This window comes from Pseudorasbora parva, chromosome 8 (genome assembly GCF_024679245.1).
Source record: "Pseudorasbora parva isolate DD20220531a chromosome 8, ASM2467924v1, whole genome shotgun sequence".
In the NCBI taxonomy this organism is placed as follows: domain Eukaryota; kingdom Metazoa; phylum Chordata; class Actinopteri; order Cypriniformes; family Gobionidae; genus Pseudorasbora; species Pseudorasbora parva.
In genome coordinates, this window is record NC_090179.1 from 24104338 (window position 1) to 24124608 (window position 20271).

General features: G+C 44.5%; 2 protein-coding genes and 1 pseudogene across 2 annotated transcripts; 1 reads left to right on the forward strand and 2 right to left on the reverse strand.

Annotated features, from left to right (window-relative positions):
• Window positions 1-3857: 3857 nt before the first annotated feature.
• On the reverse strand, window positions 3858-7169 carry LOC137085143 (uncharacterized; annotated as a pseudogene).
• A 6496-nt stretch (window positions 7170-13665) lies between these two features.
• Window positions 13666-16059, forward strand: zgc:171927 (uncharacterized protein LOC100124616 homolog). Its single transcript, XM_067451700.1, has 7 exons — window positions 13666-13959; window positions 14058-14143; window positions 14319-14391; window positions 14596-14691; window positions 15009-15104; window positions 15205-15336; window positions 15435-16059. Exons 2-7 carry the CDS (start codon window positions 14130-14132, stop codon window positions 15654-15656), a joined length of 633 nt encoding a protein of 210 aa, XP_067307801.1. The 5' UTR covers window positions 13666-13959; window positions 14058-14129; the 3' UTR covers window positions 15657-16059.
• Window positions 16060-17224: 1165 nt separating this feature from the next.
• LOC137085145 (gap junction delta-2 protein) lies at window positions 17225-18680 on the reverse strand. Its single transcript, XM_067451701.1, has one exon. It carries the CDS (start codon window positions 18678-18680, stop codon window positions 17616-17618), a length of 1065 nt encoding a protein of 354 aa, XP_067307802.1. The 3' UTR covers window positions 17225-17615.
• Between the last annotated feature and the right edge of the window lie 1591 nt (window positions 18681-20271).

The window sequence follows — 20271 nt, forward strand, 5'->3', positions numbered from 1 at the left end:
TGATGAATTGAGGAATCAACTTTCCCTTGAGCTTTTGATATATAAAAGGTCATGGTAATATAAGAATATCCTCTTAGTTTCAGAGCTGAAAACTTCCTTGTTAGTCAAAGAAAAGCTTTTATATACACCAGGCTCAGCAAACGGTCCTGTGCTTCATACTGACGTCAGTGTGCGACAAAACACACACCTCCACAGCGCGTCTAATCCAGTAGCCTCACCCACCGACTCCTGGAGGGCTATTCCTGTTTGTGGAAGAACACAGTCGCTGCATAAGCATCCTTCTGATACTAATATTAGGAATGAATGGTTGGACTTCATTTTTAATGAAGTTCCAGCTCACGTGAGGAAGACATGTTCACTTCAGTTCACTGCAGAATCATTTGTAAACAAATCTCCGGTTGATGCTGGATTTGGATCCGACAGGAATGGTGCAGCACATGTGAGTAAAACTTTTTTCATGTAATAGTACTGCATTGTTATAGATCGTTTTGCTTATGTGTTGTGTCTAACAGAGCATAACTTTAGCACGCTGGACTCATTATGGGCTAGAGCTCCCAAAGCCCGGCAGGCCGATGAATCTCTTAGTATTCCCACTTACGAAACAAAAATATATTGCAATATATTTGAAAATATCATGCAATATATTCACATATATGGGATTTAATATTTATATTTTCCAATATATTGCAATATATTGAAAGCGGCAATCATTTGTATATTTTGCAATATATTGCATGAATATATAATATATTTTATAATACCATCAATATATTATTCCATATATTAAAATATATTTCAAGAAAATATATTGGTAAATATATTTTCCTTTCGTAGGGTCCGTTCTTGTTCTGCTATTCTGTCTCAGTCTCTCTCAAGTTGACTTGGCATCTGAAGGGCGGCGCGCATACAGAACATGTATGTTTGTGCGTCCGATCTTGCGGGCTATGTGTAATATAAAAATAATAGTCCAAACAGTCATGGGTCGATGAGAAATAAAACATTGTGTTTGTTTGATAAAGACGTTTACAAGCCCTGTCATCGAGATAATCATTCTGGTTGCTGATTCTTTCTCATTCTCTCCTCTCTCATGTCACCGGACTGACAGGGGAGCTTAAAGGTGCACTATGCAACTTTCCGTCCACTGGAGGGCGCCTATTCTAAACAAAGGTGTAGTTTGATGACGCCAAGTGCGAGCGCAGTATCTTGGGACATGTGGTCTTCACCTCACAGCCGGTGGAAAATAGGACTTGGGGAGAAATCATGTTCATGGATGCGGTTATTAATGTTACTGTAGTATGAAGCAGAGCAGGACCGAGTGTTGTGGAGCTGAGCACGGCCGCTGGAGCGATTGTTAAACAAACACACGGTTCACGAGCACCGGGACTTTTATTTTGACGGGACGGGACACAGTCGCCGGGAGCCCGCACTTACGCGATTTTCGGTCATGATTATGAGGTAAATCAGCTCTGTTTATCATATTAGATGCATTTATGTGTGTTTAAAATTATGTTATGACGTTACTCTGTGTGTTCGCTCGGTGGCTGCTGTGACTTGTTCACACTGCTAAGAGTAAAGCGCTTCTGCCAAATAAAACTGAGGGTAACGCAGATATGACGCACTTGACAGGCGACTCCCTGTATATATGTACAGGTCTTTCTCAAAAATTTAGCATATTGTGATAAAGTTCATTATTTTACATAATGTAATGATAAAAATTAAACTTTCATATATATTAGATTCATTGCACACCAACTGAAATATTTCAGGTCTTTTATTGTTTTAATACTGATGATTTTGGCATACAGCTCATGAAAACGTCTCGGGTTATGTATATAACCCTTGTTCCCTGAGAGGGAATGAGCACTGCGTCAAAACAACGAATTTGGGGTTGCTCCCTAAGCATCAATGCACCTGAAGTATGAATGAAACTAGTCCAATCCTGATTGGTGTTACGTCATGACATGGATGTGACGGCATACCCGGAAGCTATAAAGGGGAGGCCGGCGCATAGTAGCGTCAATTATCGCGATGAGGCAAAACGCTCTCAGGCGATACGTGGTTTGGCGACGAGACGCAGTCTCGGTCCCTCTCAGGGAAAAAGGGTTATATACATAACCCAAAACGTTCCCTATATCGAGGGAACTTCGCACGAATTTGGGGAACGAGTACCCATTAGGCCACACCAAGGGTACGCCTGCCCTATTGTGAAGCTGGAGACCAGGCACAATTAAGATTGAAGCACCCTAGCGCCGGGAGTCGCAGGGATGTGTAGGCTGTAGAACCTAATAAACGTTGGCTGAGTGGCCCAACCGGCCACTTCACAGATATCCTGCATTGGAATGCCAGAGAGAAGGCAACCGAGGAGGCCATGCCCCTGGTATAATGTGCCCTAACGGCTATAGGTGAAGGCAAACCGCCAACCTGATATACAAATAGCCTGCACTATCCAATTACTAATAGTAGGGGTAGATGCAGGCAACCCCTTCTTAGGCGAACCAAAACACACGGGGTTTGAAAACAAACAGGGCACAAGAGGAAAAGTCTCCCTTCTTCCGCCGTCACATGAGGCGGAGGATGGAAAGCCTGTACCACTAAAGACCTGACCACATGAGAGGGCACCTTAGGCACATAGCCTGGCCTAGGGTGCAAGATGGCTTTTACTCCTCTGGGTGCAAACTCCAGGCAGGTCGGCTTCAATGCCAAGGCCTGAAGGTCCCCCACTCTCCTCAGAGGTGTGATAGCTAGAAGAAATGCCACTTTTAGGGTCAGATATTTAGGTTCAATGGATTCCAGTGGCTCAAAGGGGGCCTCAGCCAATCCTTCGAGGACCACCGCCAGATCCCAGGTAGGAATCCTGGTACGGCCAACGAGGAGCTACCAGAAGAAGACTGGCTCCTTGTTGCCGGACTCTCTCCAGGACCCCGGGGAGCAGAGCGATAGGGGGAAATGTGTACAGATGCAGCCTCGGCCACGTCTGTACCATGGTGTCCAACCCCAGCGGGGCTGGATGTGTGAGGGAGAACCACAGTGGACAGTAGGATTTCTCTCGAGACGCAAAAAGATCCACTTCCACTGGGCCAAAGCTCTTGCATATCAGCTCCACCACCTGCGGGTGGAGCTGCCATTCTCCGGGCCTCAGCCCCTGCCTCAACAGTATGTCTGCCCCCTGATTTTGTATTCCCGGGATAAAAAAATCGCCCTGAGGGATAACAATTTCTCTTGTGACCAGATGAGGATGAGATGCACCAGTCTGCACAGAGGGCGCGACCTCAACCCCTCTTGGCGGCCATATTGTCCATGCGGACCAGAACGTGGTGCCCGCAGAGATCCGGGAAAAAAACTCCTCAGAGCTTTGTAGACCGCCATCATCTCTAGACAATTTATGTACCAGGAGGAATAACGGACCTCCCATGGACCTCTCGCAAAGCGGCCTTCCATGATCGCGCCCCAACCAGTGAGGGATGCATCTGTTGAAACGGTCTTCCGGCAACATGATGCTCCCAGCACTGGTCCCTGGGACAGAAACCAGACTTTCTTCCATATGACTAGAGCCCGAAGGCATTTGCGCATTACTCTGATCATACGAAAGGGGTTCCCTCTGGAGGAAAACCCCCTGGTCTTTAGCCAGCACTGCAGGGCCCTCATGTGCAACATGCCGAAGGGAATAACAGTGGACGCTGCCGCTAGGTGCCCTAACACTCTCTGAAAGTGTTTCACATTGATATTCTGGCCTAGCTTTATTGCTGAGACTATCACCAGAGTGGTCTCGACTCGCACAGGAGATAATTGCGCCCGCATCGAAATCGAGTCCCATATAACCCCCAGAAAACTCGTCTTCTTGGCCGGCTCCAACACTTATCTTATCACATACATCACCTTGATGCACCCTGGACACATCCTCAGTGATGTTACCTGGGGTCACGGAGTGTTTCGGGTCTTTCAAGCATCATACACTCTCACCCAGGCGACCCAGCCGGGGTTGATCAGGCCCTAGCTTGTGTCCAGGTAGCCCTACCCCACCCATGGTTCTCCTCTCTTTATCCACAGCCACCTTGAGGCAACTTCTGCTGACTCTGTGACCTCCTTAATGGCCCTTCGCTTACTGGCCCCTATGATGCCCAGGATGTTATAGGCCCTGCAGAGAGACTGGCCAGCAAACCCTCTACATCCAACCTCAATGGGCTCACACCGTGCTCGCCACCCATTATTCCGGCACTCCTCCACTAGCTCAGCGTATTTTGCCCTTTTTCTCTCATTGGCCTCCTCGATACGGTCCTCCCAGGGTACGGTAAGTTCAAGGAGAACGATCTGCTTAGAGGTCTCTGAGATGAGTAGCATGTCAGGCCGCAATGTTGAGGTGGCGACAGCTTCTGGGAATTTCAGTTGCTTCCCCAGGTCAGCTTTCAACTCCCAGTCTCGTGCTGTTGCTAGCAGCCCTGATGAGGTGGCCCTGGCTGCTAGTGGTGGCTTGTCCCCAGCCCGGACAAAAGCAATAGTGTTCTTCACTGGGCGGAGGCGCTTACAGTGGTCAATTCCACAGCTGATGGTATTTGCAATGACTTTCAAGACTTGGTCATGACGCCAACGGTAGCGCCCTTCGCCCAGTGCTTTTGGACAGCAGCTTAGGATGTGCTCCAGAGTCCCCCTCTTCAGGCAGAGGGTGCAGGCTGGCAACTCCACCAATCCCCAGCTGAACAGGTTGGATGGGCTTGGTAGTACATCGTAGACAGCCTGGATCAGGAACCGTAGGCGATGGGGTTCTGCTTTCCACAGCTCCGCCCATGTGACTTTACGGTCCACTGCATTCTCCCATCTTGTCCAGGCTCCCTGCTGCCGCATTCCAACCATCCTGCTGGCCCGCTCCTCCTCTACTGCTACCCGCACCTCTTGCTGCACCAGTGCTCTCCTGTCCTTCCCCTGTGCCTTATTGTAGCGAGGTGTTGTGCCGCTACCCAGCCCAGCTCTTCCATGCGTCACTGCTCCTATCAATGACCTGTGCCGTAGCCGTGACTCAGCCTCATCCACCGCCGCTACTGCCCTCCACTTCCGCCCTGTCCTCACCTCGATCCCCGCCTGGGAGACCATCGGGTCTAGTGACTCTCTGTATTGCAGCACCTCCCTGGCCCGGCCCACCTTAAACTCCTCACTCAGGCCGCTGATGGGGAGCTTCAACTTATTGTTCTGGCCATACAAAGCAATGCTGCTCAGGCTTCGAGGTAGGCCCAGCCACTTCCATAGAAACCTGCTGACTCTCCTCTCAAAGCCCTCGATGGTGGAGATTGGAACCTCATAAATCAGGAGGGGTCAGAGAATCCGTGGGAGGATGCCATGTTGGTAAATCCAGGCCTTGAACTTGCCAGGTAGGCCTGACTTGTCTACTGCAGCCAGCCAGCCCTCCAGTTCAATGTTGGTTGCATGGATGGCTGCCGTGTCCTTCAGGCTGCAGTCGAACACCTTTCCCAAGCTCTTCACTGGTTTATCAGTGATTGATGGTATCTGGGTCTTGCCGAGTGTAAAGCTGAACTTGTTGGAAACCTTTCCTTTCTTCAACACTAGAGCTCTAGACTTTACTGGCTTGAAGCACATGCGCGCCCAGGATGTCATCTCTTCCAAGCCCTTCAAGATCCACCTGCCCCCTGGTACGTGTGGTGTCGTCACCGTCAGGTCATCCATAAAAGCCCTAATGGGCGGCTGGCGAATACCCGACTTGGTGAGGGGACCTCTGCACTGGACCTCTGCAGACTTTACCAGCATATTCATGGCAAGTGCAAATAATATCACTGAAATTGTACATCCAGTGATAATTCCCTTCTCAAGCCTGTGCCAGTCTGATGTTGTAGACCCTGCAGAGACTCTGAGACTGAAACTGCCATAGTAGTCCAGAACGAGGTCTCTAAACTTGTCTGGGATGTGGTGCCGGCGCAAGGCCTCCTCAACCAGTTTGTGGGGTATGGACCCATAGGCGTTTGTAAGGTCCAACCACAGCACCACCAGGTCTCCCTTATTCTCCCGGGCTTCCCTGATCAGCTGTGTGACCACGCCTGTGTGCTCCAGACACCCCAGCACCTTTGGGATCCCTCCTTTCTGGACCGAGGTATCGATGTAAGAGTTCCTCAGGAGGTAGTCGGTCAGCCGCCTAGCAACAATGCTGAAGAATATCTTGCCCTCAACACTGAGCAGTGAGATGTTTCTGAACTGGTCGATGGTCTTTGACTCTTCCTCCTTTGGAATCCACACCCCTTCTGCAAACCGCCACTGCTGAGCAACCTTTCCCCTCCTCCATATGACCTTCAGTATCTTCCAGAGTCTGTGGAGTAGCTTCGGGCAGTTCTTATAAACCTTGTAAGGTACCCCACTAGGTCCTGGAGCTGAACTTGCTCTAGCCGTTTTGATCACCTCCTGGATCTCCTTCCAGCTGGGCTCCTTTCCGTCAAAGTCCAGAGTTGGTGCAGGTGGATCAATCAGGTGCTGGCAGTGCCCCAGATCTTGTTCCCTGGATCTATCACAGAAGGTGTCTCTGAGGTGACGATCGATCTCAACTTTGGAGCAGGTAAGCCGGCCACTCCGCTTCTTGCCAAGTAGCTGCTTTGTGAACCCAAAGGGATTCGCTATAAAGGCAGCCCGCTTCCTGGCCCTCTCTTTCCTCCTCCTCCTGTGCCACTCCGCTCTCCTCAGAGTCATTAACTTCTTACGAAGGATGACACGCAACTCTGCTAGAGGACCCCTCTCTTCCTCCCTCGCCTCCTTAAACCTCCTCCTCAGACTCTTCAGCTCTTGCCTAAGCTGGTGGATCTTGTGCGCCCTGTTGTTCATAGTGTAAGGGAGGTTCACTACTTTCTTCTCCTCCAGCCCAAATCTCTCAGCTGCTAGGCTGATGATGATGGTAGTCATTGTCAGGAGGCGTCGGTCCGCGTCACCCTTGACTCCTGCTTCCAAGATGGTATCGACGTCTTCGTCAAACTGGAGCCACTCCTTCTCCTTGTTCGCTTGGGGCCATTTTACCCGCCGATGTTCTGATGTTCTGCATGGTTTTGGGGCCTGTGTCACTCGGAGGTTCTGGGCGCTGTGGTTTGACTCCGGGCCTAGCTCCTCCTGCGTCTCACCAGGGGTGTTCCCTGTGCGCTGTGATACAGGAACCATCCGCACGCAATCATCTTGGCCTGGTGGATTCTAAGGCCATGTGGGTTTTTGCACACTTTGCCGCAAAAGCATTGTGCACTCGTCGTCATGTTTCCGTCGCTGTGTGTCGGTATCCTTTGGTCTATCCGAGTGGGATCCTCATCCTCCCCCCCTCTCGGGGATCCCTGAGGGTATAACACCATAGGTCGATCTGTAGCTTGTAAAGTGGGTTCTTCCTCACAGAAGATGCAGGTTGGGCTGCTAACCCTCCCTACCCCGTTGCCGTCTCTCCGAGCTGTCCGCTGTCTCTCCAGCTGCCACCACACTGTTCTCGGTTGTCAATCAGTCTATTCCTGATCGTCACTGGTTGTTCCAGACAGTAGCTTATCACATACATCACCTTGATGCACCCTGGACACATCATCAGTGATGTTACCTGGGGTCACGGAGTGTTTCGGGTCTTTCAAGCATCATACACTCTCACCCAGGCGACCCAGCCGGGGTTGATCAGGCCCTAGCTTGTGTCCAGGTAGCCCTACCCCACCCATGGTTCTCCTCTCTTTATCCACAGCCACCTTGAGGCAACTTCTGCTGACTCTGTGACCTCCTTAATGGCCCTTCGCTTACTGGCCCCTATGATGCCCAGGATGTTATAGGCCCTGCAGAGAGACTGGCCAGCAAACCCTCTACATCCAACCTCAATGGGCTCACACCGTGCTCGCCACCCATTATTCCGGCACTCCTCCACTAGCTCAGCGTATTTTGCCCTCTTTCTCTCATTGGCCTCCTCGATACGGTCCTCCCAGGGTACGGTAAGTTCAAGGAGAACGATCTGCTTAGAGGTCTCTGAGATGAGTAGCATGTCAGGCCGCAATGTTGAGGTGGCGACAGCTTCTGGGAATTTCAGTTGCTTCCCCAGGTCAGCTTTCAACTCCCAGTCTCGTGCTGTTGCTAGCAGCCCTGATGAGGTGGCCCTGGCCGCTAGTGGTGGCTTGTCCCCAGCCCGGACAAAAGCAATAGTGTTCTTCACTGGGCGGAGGCGCTTACAGTGGTCAATTCCACAGCTGATGGTATTTGCAATGACATTCAAGACTTGGTCATGACGCCAACGGTGTGTTTTTCGTGTTGGGTCTCAGCCCCAAGCACTGGATGTGTGACAGAACTACATCTCGATGTCGAACTGCCATCTCGTACGACTGTGCCAGGATTAGCCAGTCGTCGATATAATTCAGTACACGGATGCCCTGAAGTCTCAATGGAGCCAGAGCTGCATCCATGCACTTCGTGAACGTGCGAGGGGAAAGAGCTAGACTGAATGGAAGTACACGATATTGGTACGCTTTGCCCCCGAAAGCGAACCTCAGGAACTTCCTGTGGCATGGAAGGATGGATATATGGAAATAGGCGTCTTTCAAATCTATTGTGACGAACCAGTCCTTGGGCTGGATCTGACTCACGATGGTAGGGATAGTTAACATCTTGAACCTGAATCTCCTCAGAGACCGGGTTCAGATACCTTAGATCTAAAATCGGCCGAAGCCCTCCATCCTTTTTTGGAACTATAAAGTACCGGCTGTAGAACCCGGCCTCCCTCTCCGACATTGGAACCTTTTCTATGGCTTCCTTCGTCAGCAAGGATTTTACTTCTTGTTCCACTACCCGAACCCGCTGTGGCACCACTGCAGTCCATGTTTCCATGCGCCGAGATAATCTACTAAGGGAATCAGCCTCTTGAGGCCGACCTCGGGTGTTATCTGAACCTCGTTCCCAGCCCCCTGAAGCGGAACCCTGGCAGGGTCTTTTTCAAGACGACTGGGACAGCACTTGCCCATGGAAAAATGATGTGACCCGAAGCGTCAGTGACGGCGGGATTACCACATCGTTTTCCCAAGAGCGCCGCACGGAATGCAACCTCGGTTGCCCCCGCTCTTAGAAGCCCTTAGAAGGGACCGCTTTTAGAAGCCCTACCGCGGCTAGGACTTCTTCCCAGCAGCCTTCTTAGCAAGAAGGACATTCCTCAGATCACCCTTCAGCCTTGAAGACTGCTGGTGAGAGTATCGCCTTTGTTGCCAGGCTCCCGGAGGAGGGGCTCTAAAAGCGACACTCTCTTTCTGCACCTGCCAGTGCGAGGAGCTGGTTGACGGCTGAGGCTGCCCACTTGGGACAGCCTTCCCCTTAGAACGCTGAGGGAGAAACTGGCGGAAAGCTGCCGATTGTTTTTTCGCCTCCTGAAATCTGTCGACGACGGTGTTAACGGTATCGCCGAACAGACCCGAACGCGAAATCGGGGAATCTAGGAGAAAGGTTTTGTCCTTCTCCTTCATCCCCGACAGATTGAGCCAGAGATGTCTCTCCACAGTAACCATAGAAGCCATGGAGCGGCCGATGGCACGGGCCGTCTCCTTGATGATGCGGATAGAAAAATCGGCAGCTTTCCGGAGCTCTAAAATATCCTCCGGAGAGGGACCCTCTCCCTCGTCTAGTTCCTTGAGGAGGTCGGCCTGGTATGCCTGCAAGATTGATAATGTAAGTAGGGAACTACCAGCCCGCCCAGCCGCCATATATGCCCTGGCCACCAACGCGGATGTATCACGGCATGGTTTGGTGGGCAGTACCGGGGCTTTAAGGGATGATTCCGATTCGGGCGAAAGATAGCTTGCGAGAGCATCTTCCACCCGCGGCATAGTCCCATAACCAGCCTTGCGCGCTCCCAGCATGTTAGAATAATCCAGTACTGGGGGATTGGAGACACACGCGGAGTATGGTTTATTCCAGGACCTTGGAAAAAAATGGTAAGCCCCGGCGAGGAGCCTGAACCCGGCGAGAAAGAAAGCGATCATCCAGCCTGCTTGGTGGCTGGATCTTCTGCATTTCTTGTGGCCAATCGATGTTTAATTTGGCTACTGCACGGGTCAGCACCTCAACCAACTCCTCATTGACGGGTGGATGAAGTGGTGACACAATATCTTCACCATCCGCCGTTCCTCAGAACCAGAGAGCACGAGCATCGGACCGCCCACCCAGGGGGAAGAAGCCGCAGCGCGGGCTTCCAAGCGGGGAGGGAGATCATCCGAACTGTTAGCGGATGATTGAGGAAGTGCCTCGGCAGTCTAAATCTCCGCTGACAAATCCAGCTGTAAACCCCATGATCTGCGACGCCGAGCCGCCTCGGGGGCCGCGGGTCCAGAACCATGGGGCTCACGGGGCTGACCGCCATCACTGAAAACGGCCAGCCGCGAGCGAAGCACTTTGAGTGCCAGCTTCTCACAATGCTCACAAGCGGCTCCCTCAAGAGCCGCTGTGGCATGCTGAACACCCAGACAAAGCACACACAACGAATGTGTGTCCGCACCTGACATGAAACGGGGGCATGGAGGCACACATCGTCTGAGCTTCTAGTTGCCATTCTCTTTATATATTTAAATATAGGGACAAACAACAATAAATAGACAGACAATTTCACACAGAGAATTATGCTAAAGAGCGATAACTATGCCCCGGCCTCCCCTTTATAGCTTCCGGGTATGCCGTCACATCTACGTCATGTCATGACATAACACCAATCAGGATTGGACTAGTTTCATTCATACTTCAGATGCGTTGATGCTTAGGGAGCATCCCCAAATTCTTCGTTTCGACGCAGTGCGAAGTTCCCTTGATATAGGGAACCCAAAATTCCTATCTCAAAAAATTAGCATATCATGAAAAGTTTCTCTAAACAAGCTATTAACCTTATCATCTGAATCAACTAATTAACTCTAAACACCTGCAAAAGATTCCTGAGGCTTTTAAAAACTCCCAGCCTGGTTCATTACTCAAAACTGCAATCATGGGTAAGACTGCCGACCTGACTGCTGTCCAGAAGGCCATCATTGACACCCTCAAGCGAGAGAGTAAGACAAAGAAAGAAATTTCTGAACAAATAGGCTGTTCCCAGAGTGCTGTATCAAGGCACCTCAGTGAGAAGTCTGTGGGAAGGTAAAAAATTTGGCAAAAAACGCTGCACAATGAGAAGAGGTGACCGGACCCTGAGGAAGATTGTGGAGAACGACCGATTCCAGACCTTGGGGGACCTGCGGAAGCAGTGGACTGAGTCTGGAGTAGAAACATCCAGAGCCACCGTGCACAGGCGTGTGCAGGAAATGGGCTACAGGTGGCGCATTCCCCAGGTCAAGCCACTTTGGGCTACAGAGAAGCAGCACTGGACTGTTGCTCAGTGGTCCAAAGTACTTTTTTCGGATGAAAGCAAATTTTGCATGTCATTCGGAAATCAAGGTGCCAGAGTCTGGAGGAAGACTAGGGAGAAGGAAATGCCAAAATGCCTGAAGTCCAGTGTCAAGTACCCACAGTCAGTGATGGTCTGGGGTGCCATGTCAGCTGCTGGTGTTGGTCCACTGTGTTTTATCAAGGGCAGGGTCAATGCAGCTAGCTATCAGGAGATTTTGGAGCACTTCATGTTTCCATCTGCTTAAAAGCTTTATGGAGATGAAGATTTCATTTTTCAGCACGACCTGGCACCTGCTCACAGTGCCAAAACCATGGTTTACTGACCATGGCATTACGGTTGAGCTTAAGGCTGCTATCGAAGCATCCTGGGTCTCCATAACACCTCAGCCACGCAGCACTGAAGCAGTCATTTCTACAAAAGGATTCCCGACAAAGTATTGAGTGTATAACTGAACATAATTATTTGAAGGTTGACTTTTTTTGTATTAAAAACACTTTTCTTTTATTGGCCCGATGAAAAATGCAAATTTTTTGAGGAATTTTGGGGTTTCGTGAGCTGTATGCCAAAATCATCAGTATTAAAACAATAAAAGACCTGAAATATTTTAGTTGGTGTGCAATGAATCTAAAATATATGAATGTTTAATTTTTATCATTCCATTATGGAAAATAATGAACTTTATCACAATATGCTAATTTTTTGAGACAGACCTGTGTGTACATATATATATATATATATATATATATATATATATATATATATATATATATATATTAGTGCCACGGATGGTCCAGATCGGCATCTGTGTAAATAAATATCTAAGATCGTGCCGGGTTTTGACCTTATTTGACGGAAATAACGGCCATATAGGAATACTAGATGAGATTCGTCTGATATGAGGTAAAAAAAATAACACAAATACTGCTCGGTTTCTCGCAGAAACCGATAGTTTCGTGTCTTAAAACATCAATGTGTCGCCACGAGCCACAGGGTTTAATATGGATTGTGTATTTTTTACTCTCATAGAAAACACCCCATTGACATGCATGCCTACATCTTGGATGCCCTGGGGGTAAGCAGATAAACATCAAATTTTAATTTTGGAGTGAACTATCCTTTTAACACTTTCAAGGTCCAGAAAGGTTGTAAAAACCTTGTTAAATAGTCCATGTGACTCCAGTGGTTGTGCGCAAAAACAAACAAAAAATAATTACTTTATTCAACAATTTCTTTCTGGCCTGTGCAATCTCCTAAATCTACGGCCGATGCTGTTCATGTGAGCACCACAACGCATGCGCAGGAGCTGCACTACATCGTAAACAGCTAAAGGAGACTGGCACAGGCCAGAATGACAGTCATTATCTTTGTTTGGTTTTGCACTCAAAAATGTTGCAATAGTGCTTGATTCTTGCACTGTCAAATAAAAATAATATCCCAACATTTATTACTATGTATTGTTTCGTTTCCTCACTGGATTCCTCCACAACTTGTAATATTCTTAAACAACATTCGGGAGCAATAAATACTGCATTATGGCAATGCTAAAAAAAAAACATGTACATGTGTCGTCTATGTGAAGCCTGTCAATCAACATTAGAGCGCCACCCTCAGGCACAATCTCTGCCGAAAATGTGTATGCGTGTGTTCAACTATAATAATAAAACTTACAAAATGTTTACCATAAACTACCGCTAAGACCCAGAATCTGCCCTACTTCACTTTTGTACATTATAGGGTACTGCCCCAGTGAAAGCACTGTACCTTTTATTCTGAGTGCTTGCTACATTTTAATGCAGTGATAGCCTCTTTGCTTATTAGCATATTATGTGATGTTCATGTTCATGTTAAGTTTTAGTTCAGTTAGAACATTTAAGTAAGCCTAGCTTTTATAAAAGTGCCTTACAAAACAAAACATTACTGGTGTGCATCTTAAAACAAAACAATGGCAGTAACATATTTTAAAGGGTTAGTTCACCCAAAAATGAAAATTATGTAATTAATGACTCCCCCTAGAAAGTTAATTAATGACATTAATTTCACTTTTGGGTGAACTAAGATATGCCAGTGCATGTTGCTTTCAGTTAAAATAGTTCAAACATTTGGATTTTAGTCTGGCCTATAGGTTTAAGCCTTGTCTGTGAAGCCATGTGTTGAAGCTAGGTGTTGAACAGTGTTTGAACTTTTGAACTTTTTTATGGATTCCAATGAAATAACTTTACAGTGGGCTGATTCACATCTGAAAGTGACTAACGTTCAACAACAACAAGATAAGTGGACTCTTCCTTATTCCTTAGCGGCCTCTAGCGGCAGTAGTTTACTATTACAAGGTAGTTTGTATGTTTTTTACTGGTTACGGGTAGTAGTGATGGTCTTGGGTACACTCTTTTTTTCTTGCCTGTTAATACAAATTTCACAAGCTTTATAATTTTTATTTGATTAACTTAAACACTGATACTACAATGACAACTTGCTGGATAGGCTGTTGGTAAAGTTGCATAGTTCATGAACAATTATATCTTCAGAAGTTGTTCAGAATTTGGCAGAAAACAACATAGTGTCATGCCTTTGACACTTGTTGTCGCTCGCTACTAGGCTGCAACTTTAAGAAACAGGTAATGGCCACTTTGTAACCTGATCAGAGGCTTTAATAAATGATGGAGCAGTATCTGGGTTCACTATTGCCACGGTTGTTGCTGTTTGCATTTCCAAGGACAGAACCCAGCTGAACAAAATAGTCGAGCTAAAAACACCTTTCTGCGTTCTGTGATCAATTAACCTAAGGATGAATCCTGAGTAGTAAGTAGTTATGCCTCTATTGTTTACTTTATTGGGGTACTGTGTTGCTAACGGTTAACAGTCTTTCTTCGATTACAATGACTAGAGAAGAATTCTGGCCTAGTGTAGCTTACATAGCATGAACACCAGTACACTAATATGCTATGTTAATAATAGCTTATGATGTTTTTCTCAGTGATTACTTGTTCAAATTGCTGCTGATTGGGGACTCTGGTGTGGGAAAGTCATGCTTACTCCTACGGTTTGCTGTAAGCTAAATCATTTTTCCCCTTTACTTGTCATTTTCTCTTTGGATGTTCTTCAGTGAATGGTGTCATTAATTTAAAGTAGTTCTATAAATTATTTACTCACCTTCATTTTAATTTTTTTCACCTTCATCTGTTTTAGAAGTTTCCACTATTTTCTGTTTTAAAATAAGTACTTCTGTTGATGACACACACTTATTTCACCAGGATGACACCTATACAGAGAGCTACATCAGCACTATTGGAGTAGATTTCAAAATAAGAACTATTGAAATGGAGGGAAAGACTGTCAAACTGCAGATTGTGAGTATAGAAATGTATTTCCATTCATATTCAACAAAGAGTCAACTAGTTGGTTTGTGTCTGGCTGTGTCTAAGTTGTTTTCTTTTTTTATCCAGTTATTAGTTTTGTTTTAAACAAACCTCTGTGGAGCAAAAACATTTAAAATCTAATTATTGTTGTTACAATAACTAATAATTTGCCAATTAACTTTTATCACTTGGATTGGTCCCAAAGGGCAAAAAGGCCCTGTTGAGGATTGATATTTCCATTTTCTTAAAGTGTTCGCAAACAACATTGTGCTTTTTTTACATATGCCATGCTTTTCTCCATCCTGAAGTGGGATACAGCAGGGCAAGAGAGATTTCGAACAATAACATCTAGCTATTATCGAGGGGCTCATGGGATAATAATAGTCTATGATGTCACTGAGCAGGTAATATTTTTGAATATTACAGAATGTTGAATAATTTAGCATTTTGTGTATGTAGAATTGCTTACTATTAATGCCTATTAAAGTACTTTGTTTTGTACAGGAGTCTTTCAACAATGTGAAGCAATGGTTAGAAGAAATTGATCGCTATGCATGTGAAAATGTTTCCAAGTTGCTAGTCGGTAACAAGTGTGACCTTTCTCCAAAAAAAGTGGTAGACTTTACCACAGCAAAGGTAATGCTTATGCAAATTCATGGTGAGGTCTGTAATACAGGATTGCCGTATCTGAGCTAAAATTGATATATTTTACATTTCATTTGTACTTTTTTCAGGAATTTGCTGAGTCACTCAAAATCCCATTCCTGGAGACAAGTGCCAAGAATGCAAACAACGTAGAGAAGGCATTTTTAACAATGGCCTCTGAAATCCAGAAGAGGATTGGGACAGACAGTGTTCAGAATGAAACTGTTAAAATGGGATCCAAAATAAACAGTGCCCCCCTATGGCCTGGTGGAGAGAAGTCAGTAGCTGAGGAGGTCAGCTCTTGTTGCTAGTACTCAATATCATTCAAATTCAGGGTTATATGAAAACTCTATTATTGTTTTCATCCTCTTTCTGATTCTTTTTCATTTTTAATATAAAATTTATATAATAATAAGCTTATAATAAGCTAATGAAGATGCATTTGGAAATGTCTCTGAAAATCATTTTCTGCTTGTGTATGCATTGTTCTATGATAAATGTTCTTTTATCTTTTTGGTGATGGACAAAACCTATAAGCATTCACTACTTTTCAAAAGTTAGGGGCCGTTAAGATTAAAAAATGTTTTTGAAAGAAGCTTCTTATGCTTTTAAGGCTGTATGCATTTGTATTTGATGGGGAAAAAATCAGTAAAATCAGTAATATAGTGAAACAGTTTTACATTTTAATATACTTTAAAACATAATTTATTTCTGTGGTGCAAAGCTGAATTTTCATCAACCATTTCTCCAGTCTTCCGTGTCACATGATCCATCAGAATCTAATCAAATATGATTTTATGCTCAAGTTTCTCATTATTATCATTGTTGAAAACCATGTTAGATTTTTTTTAAATAATAAAAATGTTTTAAAAATTTATAATATTGAAAGTTTAAAAGATCAGCGTTAATTTAAAATAGATTTAGTTTTTTTTATAATAGCATAGAAGTTTTTGTCTTTGTCTCTTTTGATCAGTTGAATGCATACAATTAAAAGTATTAATTTATAAAACATTTACTGACCCCAAACTTTTGCACGGTAGTGTATAAAATGTCTGATACTATATCACCTATTTTTTTAATAAACAATACTATGAAATCTAAGAGAAGTTCAGCTTAAAATATATTTACTTTTCAATTTCTCAAAAAAATAAAAATGTATATACATAAATGTGTAACTTTTTCTGAGTATAGAAGAACCTTCTGATTGTATTGATCTTCATTTGCATGGGTAATCAAGCAATTCTGCACTCTCGCTGCGCTGGGCATATACAGAAGCGTTTGCACTGCATACAAAGCTAAATAAACACTCGGATCAACCATGTGCTAAATATTATATGCACAGATAAAGCACTGGACCAAGAGTTGTTGTGCATGACACTACATCATATGTGTCAAAAAGAACAAAAACAAAAAATCACGGTCATTATTTCATGGATCTCATTAGTGAAATAACAGTCAAGTATTCATACAATTAGGTAGATATTATATAATATACATTTATAATCAGATGATCAAATTCTGACATTTCGTTGAATATATAATATTCATTTATGACATTTCAACATTTTTGAAAAGTGCTTATCTTGATTTATAATCATAGCTCTAAAAGGGTGTAACTTCCTGGGTCAAGCATTGAAAGCATTTCAATTGAAGATAAAATGGCACAGAACATTACAACGCAACAACAACTCTGCTCAGCTGACATGAGTACATCAGTTCATCACTGAAAGGTTTCAGGCCTGTTGTGTTCATCCTACAGGCTCATGTTGAGCTTCACACTGATTTCTGCCTGGATTATTTACTGTGGGGGGGGGGGGTGCATTAACAATGACCAGTGTCTTTTCCGCTGAGCTTACAGACATTTCCTTCAACCCTGAAGCACATCTCAATGCAATGCATAATTCAAAATACGAGGAAAACAATGAGGAAAAATCAATGCAGAAAATGTCTTCATATTAACGGGCCAAAATTATTTCCTTTGATATCAGCCATCTTTTTTTCAAAAAAATGGCTGATTAGATCACTCCCTCTTGTATGTTGCTTCTATGAACTTATAGTTAAATTATATAAGTTTAAGCACTTTCTGCTCTGTTTTCTGCTGATTTCTGCATGTAATGCGCCTTAAAGTCCACTTTCATTGCTTCTTCTGGGATGCAGCACCACCGCATGCATTTTAAAAGCTGTAACTTGTTAATATGCCCACCAAAAGAGATGAAACAGGCCTCTGAATGAAATGTACAACAAGAGAAATTAAAAACCATCAGTACACATTACAACCAGGACTTTTTCCCAGTAAATCTGGCCATATTGGCCAATTTCAGCCGCATGCGTTCCCTCTCCTCTGTATTTCTCTTTGAGGTGCACTCAAGTGTAGAGTCGGTCTGAAATGAGATGGCTGGGCCGTGTGAAAGCAAAGCTGCCCCCGTCTTCTCCTGAGACAGGGTGGTTGTAGGCGACTGCAGGACCAGCCTGCTCCGCATTGAATGTCTGAGGCGTAGCAACAAAGGGTTGCGTTGAGGATACATCTCCCTCTCCGGCCTGCAGCACAGGAAGCAGGCAGCACACAACATGCGGAAAATGTAGATCCAGCCGAGGTAGTGAAGCTCCACAATGTTCAAGAGGAAACAACCCAGGCTGATGCTAAACATAAAATTAAGGAAGATGGTCTTTTCCGTGGCTCGAGACACAAAACAATCGGTCCGTGTTGGGCATGGGTATGTTTCACAGCGGAACAAATGAGGCACCTCAAATCCGAACAGGTAGTACTGACCGACAAGAAACGTGATCTCCAAGACGGAGCGGATTAGGACATGAACTATATAGATGAGGAGAACCTGACTGGAGAGTGTGGTTGGATCCTTGCTGACCTCACCAAAATCATCATGCAGTAGGCTTTGCTCCACGCTTTCCTCATCCTGACCACCCCATTCTTCTCCCTGAGGTCCATATGCCAGTTTGACACTCTCCCCTTCCAGCCGCCCAGGGTGCCTGGCCTCTGCCTGGACCCTTTCCGTCTCCAGCTTCTCGTCTTTGGTGATTTTGTGCAGCACATAGATGATGTAGAAGATGGAGGGCGTTGAGACCAGCACAATCTGGAAGACCCAAAAGCGCAAGTGTGAGACAGGGGCGAAAGTGTCATAGCAGACGTTGTTGCAGCCCGGCTGCAGTGTATTGCAGGTGAACTTGGACTGCTCGTCGCTGTACACGGCGTCTCCCACCAGGGTCACAAGCAGTATGCGAAAGATCAGGAGCACCGTCAGCCAGATTTTACCGATGACCGTCGAATGATTCTGAACCTCTGTTAGAAAGCGGCCCAGAATTGACCAGTCCCCCATTTTTTAAACTGGAGAAAAAGAGGAAATGGTGGAAAGGCAAATGTATTGTTATGTAGTCATCTAATATATTAAGTTTTTCTTAAGAGAGAGAAATATGCTAATTAAAACAATATTTTGTTCATCATGCATTATTCAGGTTGTAAAATGTATGCTTTTAATCTATCTCTTTGCAGTCATTATTTTATTTGGTAGGTCAATATGCATAAAATGACACTCATTTGATGAAATTGAACAACATTATGACCAATACATTGAGGAATATCATAAAATATACATTAAAAAAAGGCACTTACCTTTGGTTAATTTGTCTTTTTTTGATTGCAATTTGACAAATTGCGCAAAACATACCATTTCATTGCTACATTTGAAAACGGGCTGTTTGTCACTGGGAAAGGACCTCAATGTGTGAGCTGGGGGAAATGGGCTGACCACAGGCATCCATCCAAAACCCTCATTGTACTGTATTCAGACAAAGAATCCCAATGTACAATGTCACAAAGGGATGCAACATTTCTGAATGTCCCTGAACACTCAAACTAATTGTTCAAAAGAACCTGCTGGAATGGGGAAACAATGTTAATTCATGAGAGATTTTGACCTATACCTGCTCTGAACGTGTGAAAGCTATATTCTTCTGCACGTTAAAATAATTAAACCCATATGCCATAATATGAAAATGATCCGTAATGACCCATCACTCTGATCACTTTTTCGTTTTGAATTGTACTCGGTTAACACTGGCTCCCTAAGTGTAAAGTAAACACACAACACAACATTTCCCCCTTTGGGTCAAAAAAAAAAACAACAGTCTTCCCATATGAAACAAAAATATATTGCAGTATATTGGAAAATAACATGTAACACATTAGGTAATATATTCATATATGTAGGATTTAATATTTATGTTCTCCAATATATTGCAATATATGAAAGCGGCAATCATTTGTATATTTTGCAATATTACAGGAATATATAATATATTGTATAATACCATCAATATATTATTCCATGTATTTACAATATATTATAATATTTTTCAAGTAATATATTGGTAAATATATTTTCCTTTCGTAAGGGTTAAAAAAAAAGATAATGAACTTGGAAAAGTTGAAACTGTGAATTTTAATTAAGATTATAAATATGCTTTAAAATATAATGTTCAAGAGCCTTGTTCAATCATGTCAGTGGTAAGAAAAAAGTTGCCATGAGTTGAAGTTAAAGTTGCATCTGCGGGGATGGGAGCAAATTTTTAAACATTACTAAGCTTTTCTGTGAACTTTTTGCACATCCTTATGCTTTCACAACCACACCATCTGCCCCGTCACAATATCGACTTGCACTAACATAATTTGCACAGCCTCAACATCTCTCTTCACTACTTAATAACATATTAAGCATTTGGTTCTCTCAAGCATGCAAACCAAAATATAATGTCTATTTCCTGTATTGTGTAACTTGTTGAGTATTACTATATTTGTATGGTTATAATTGTATTAACTTTAATTTCATATCATATTTAAACTATATATTACAATATAGGTCTAGTTTAACTATATATTTATAGTTATATAACTATACAGACAGACAGACA

Bases quoted from the DNA above. Each gene is read 5' to 3' on its own strand.
- zgc:171927 (XM_067451700.1), top strand. The intron at 14,392-14,595 runs GTAAGCTAAATC...TTATTTCACCAG, and splicing joins GCTTACTCCTACGGTTTGCT to GATGACACCTATACAGAGAG. The intron at 15,337-15,434 runs GTAATGCTTATG...TACTTTTTTCAG, and splicing joins TAGACTTTACCACAGCAAAG to GAATTTGCTGAGTCACTCAA.
- LOC137085145 (XM_067451701.1), bottom strand. From the start codon at position 18,680: ATGGGGGACTGGTCAATTCTGGGCCGCTTTCTAACAGAGGTTCAGAAT.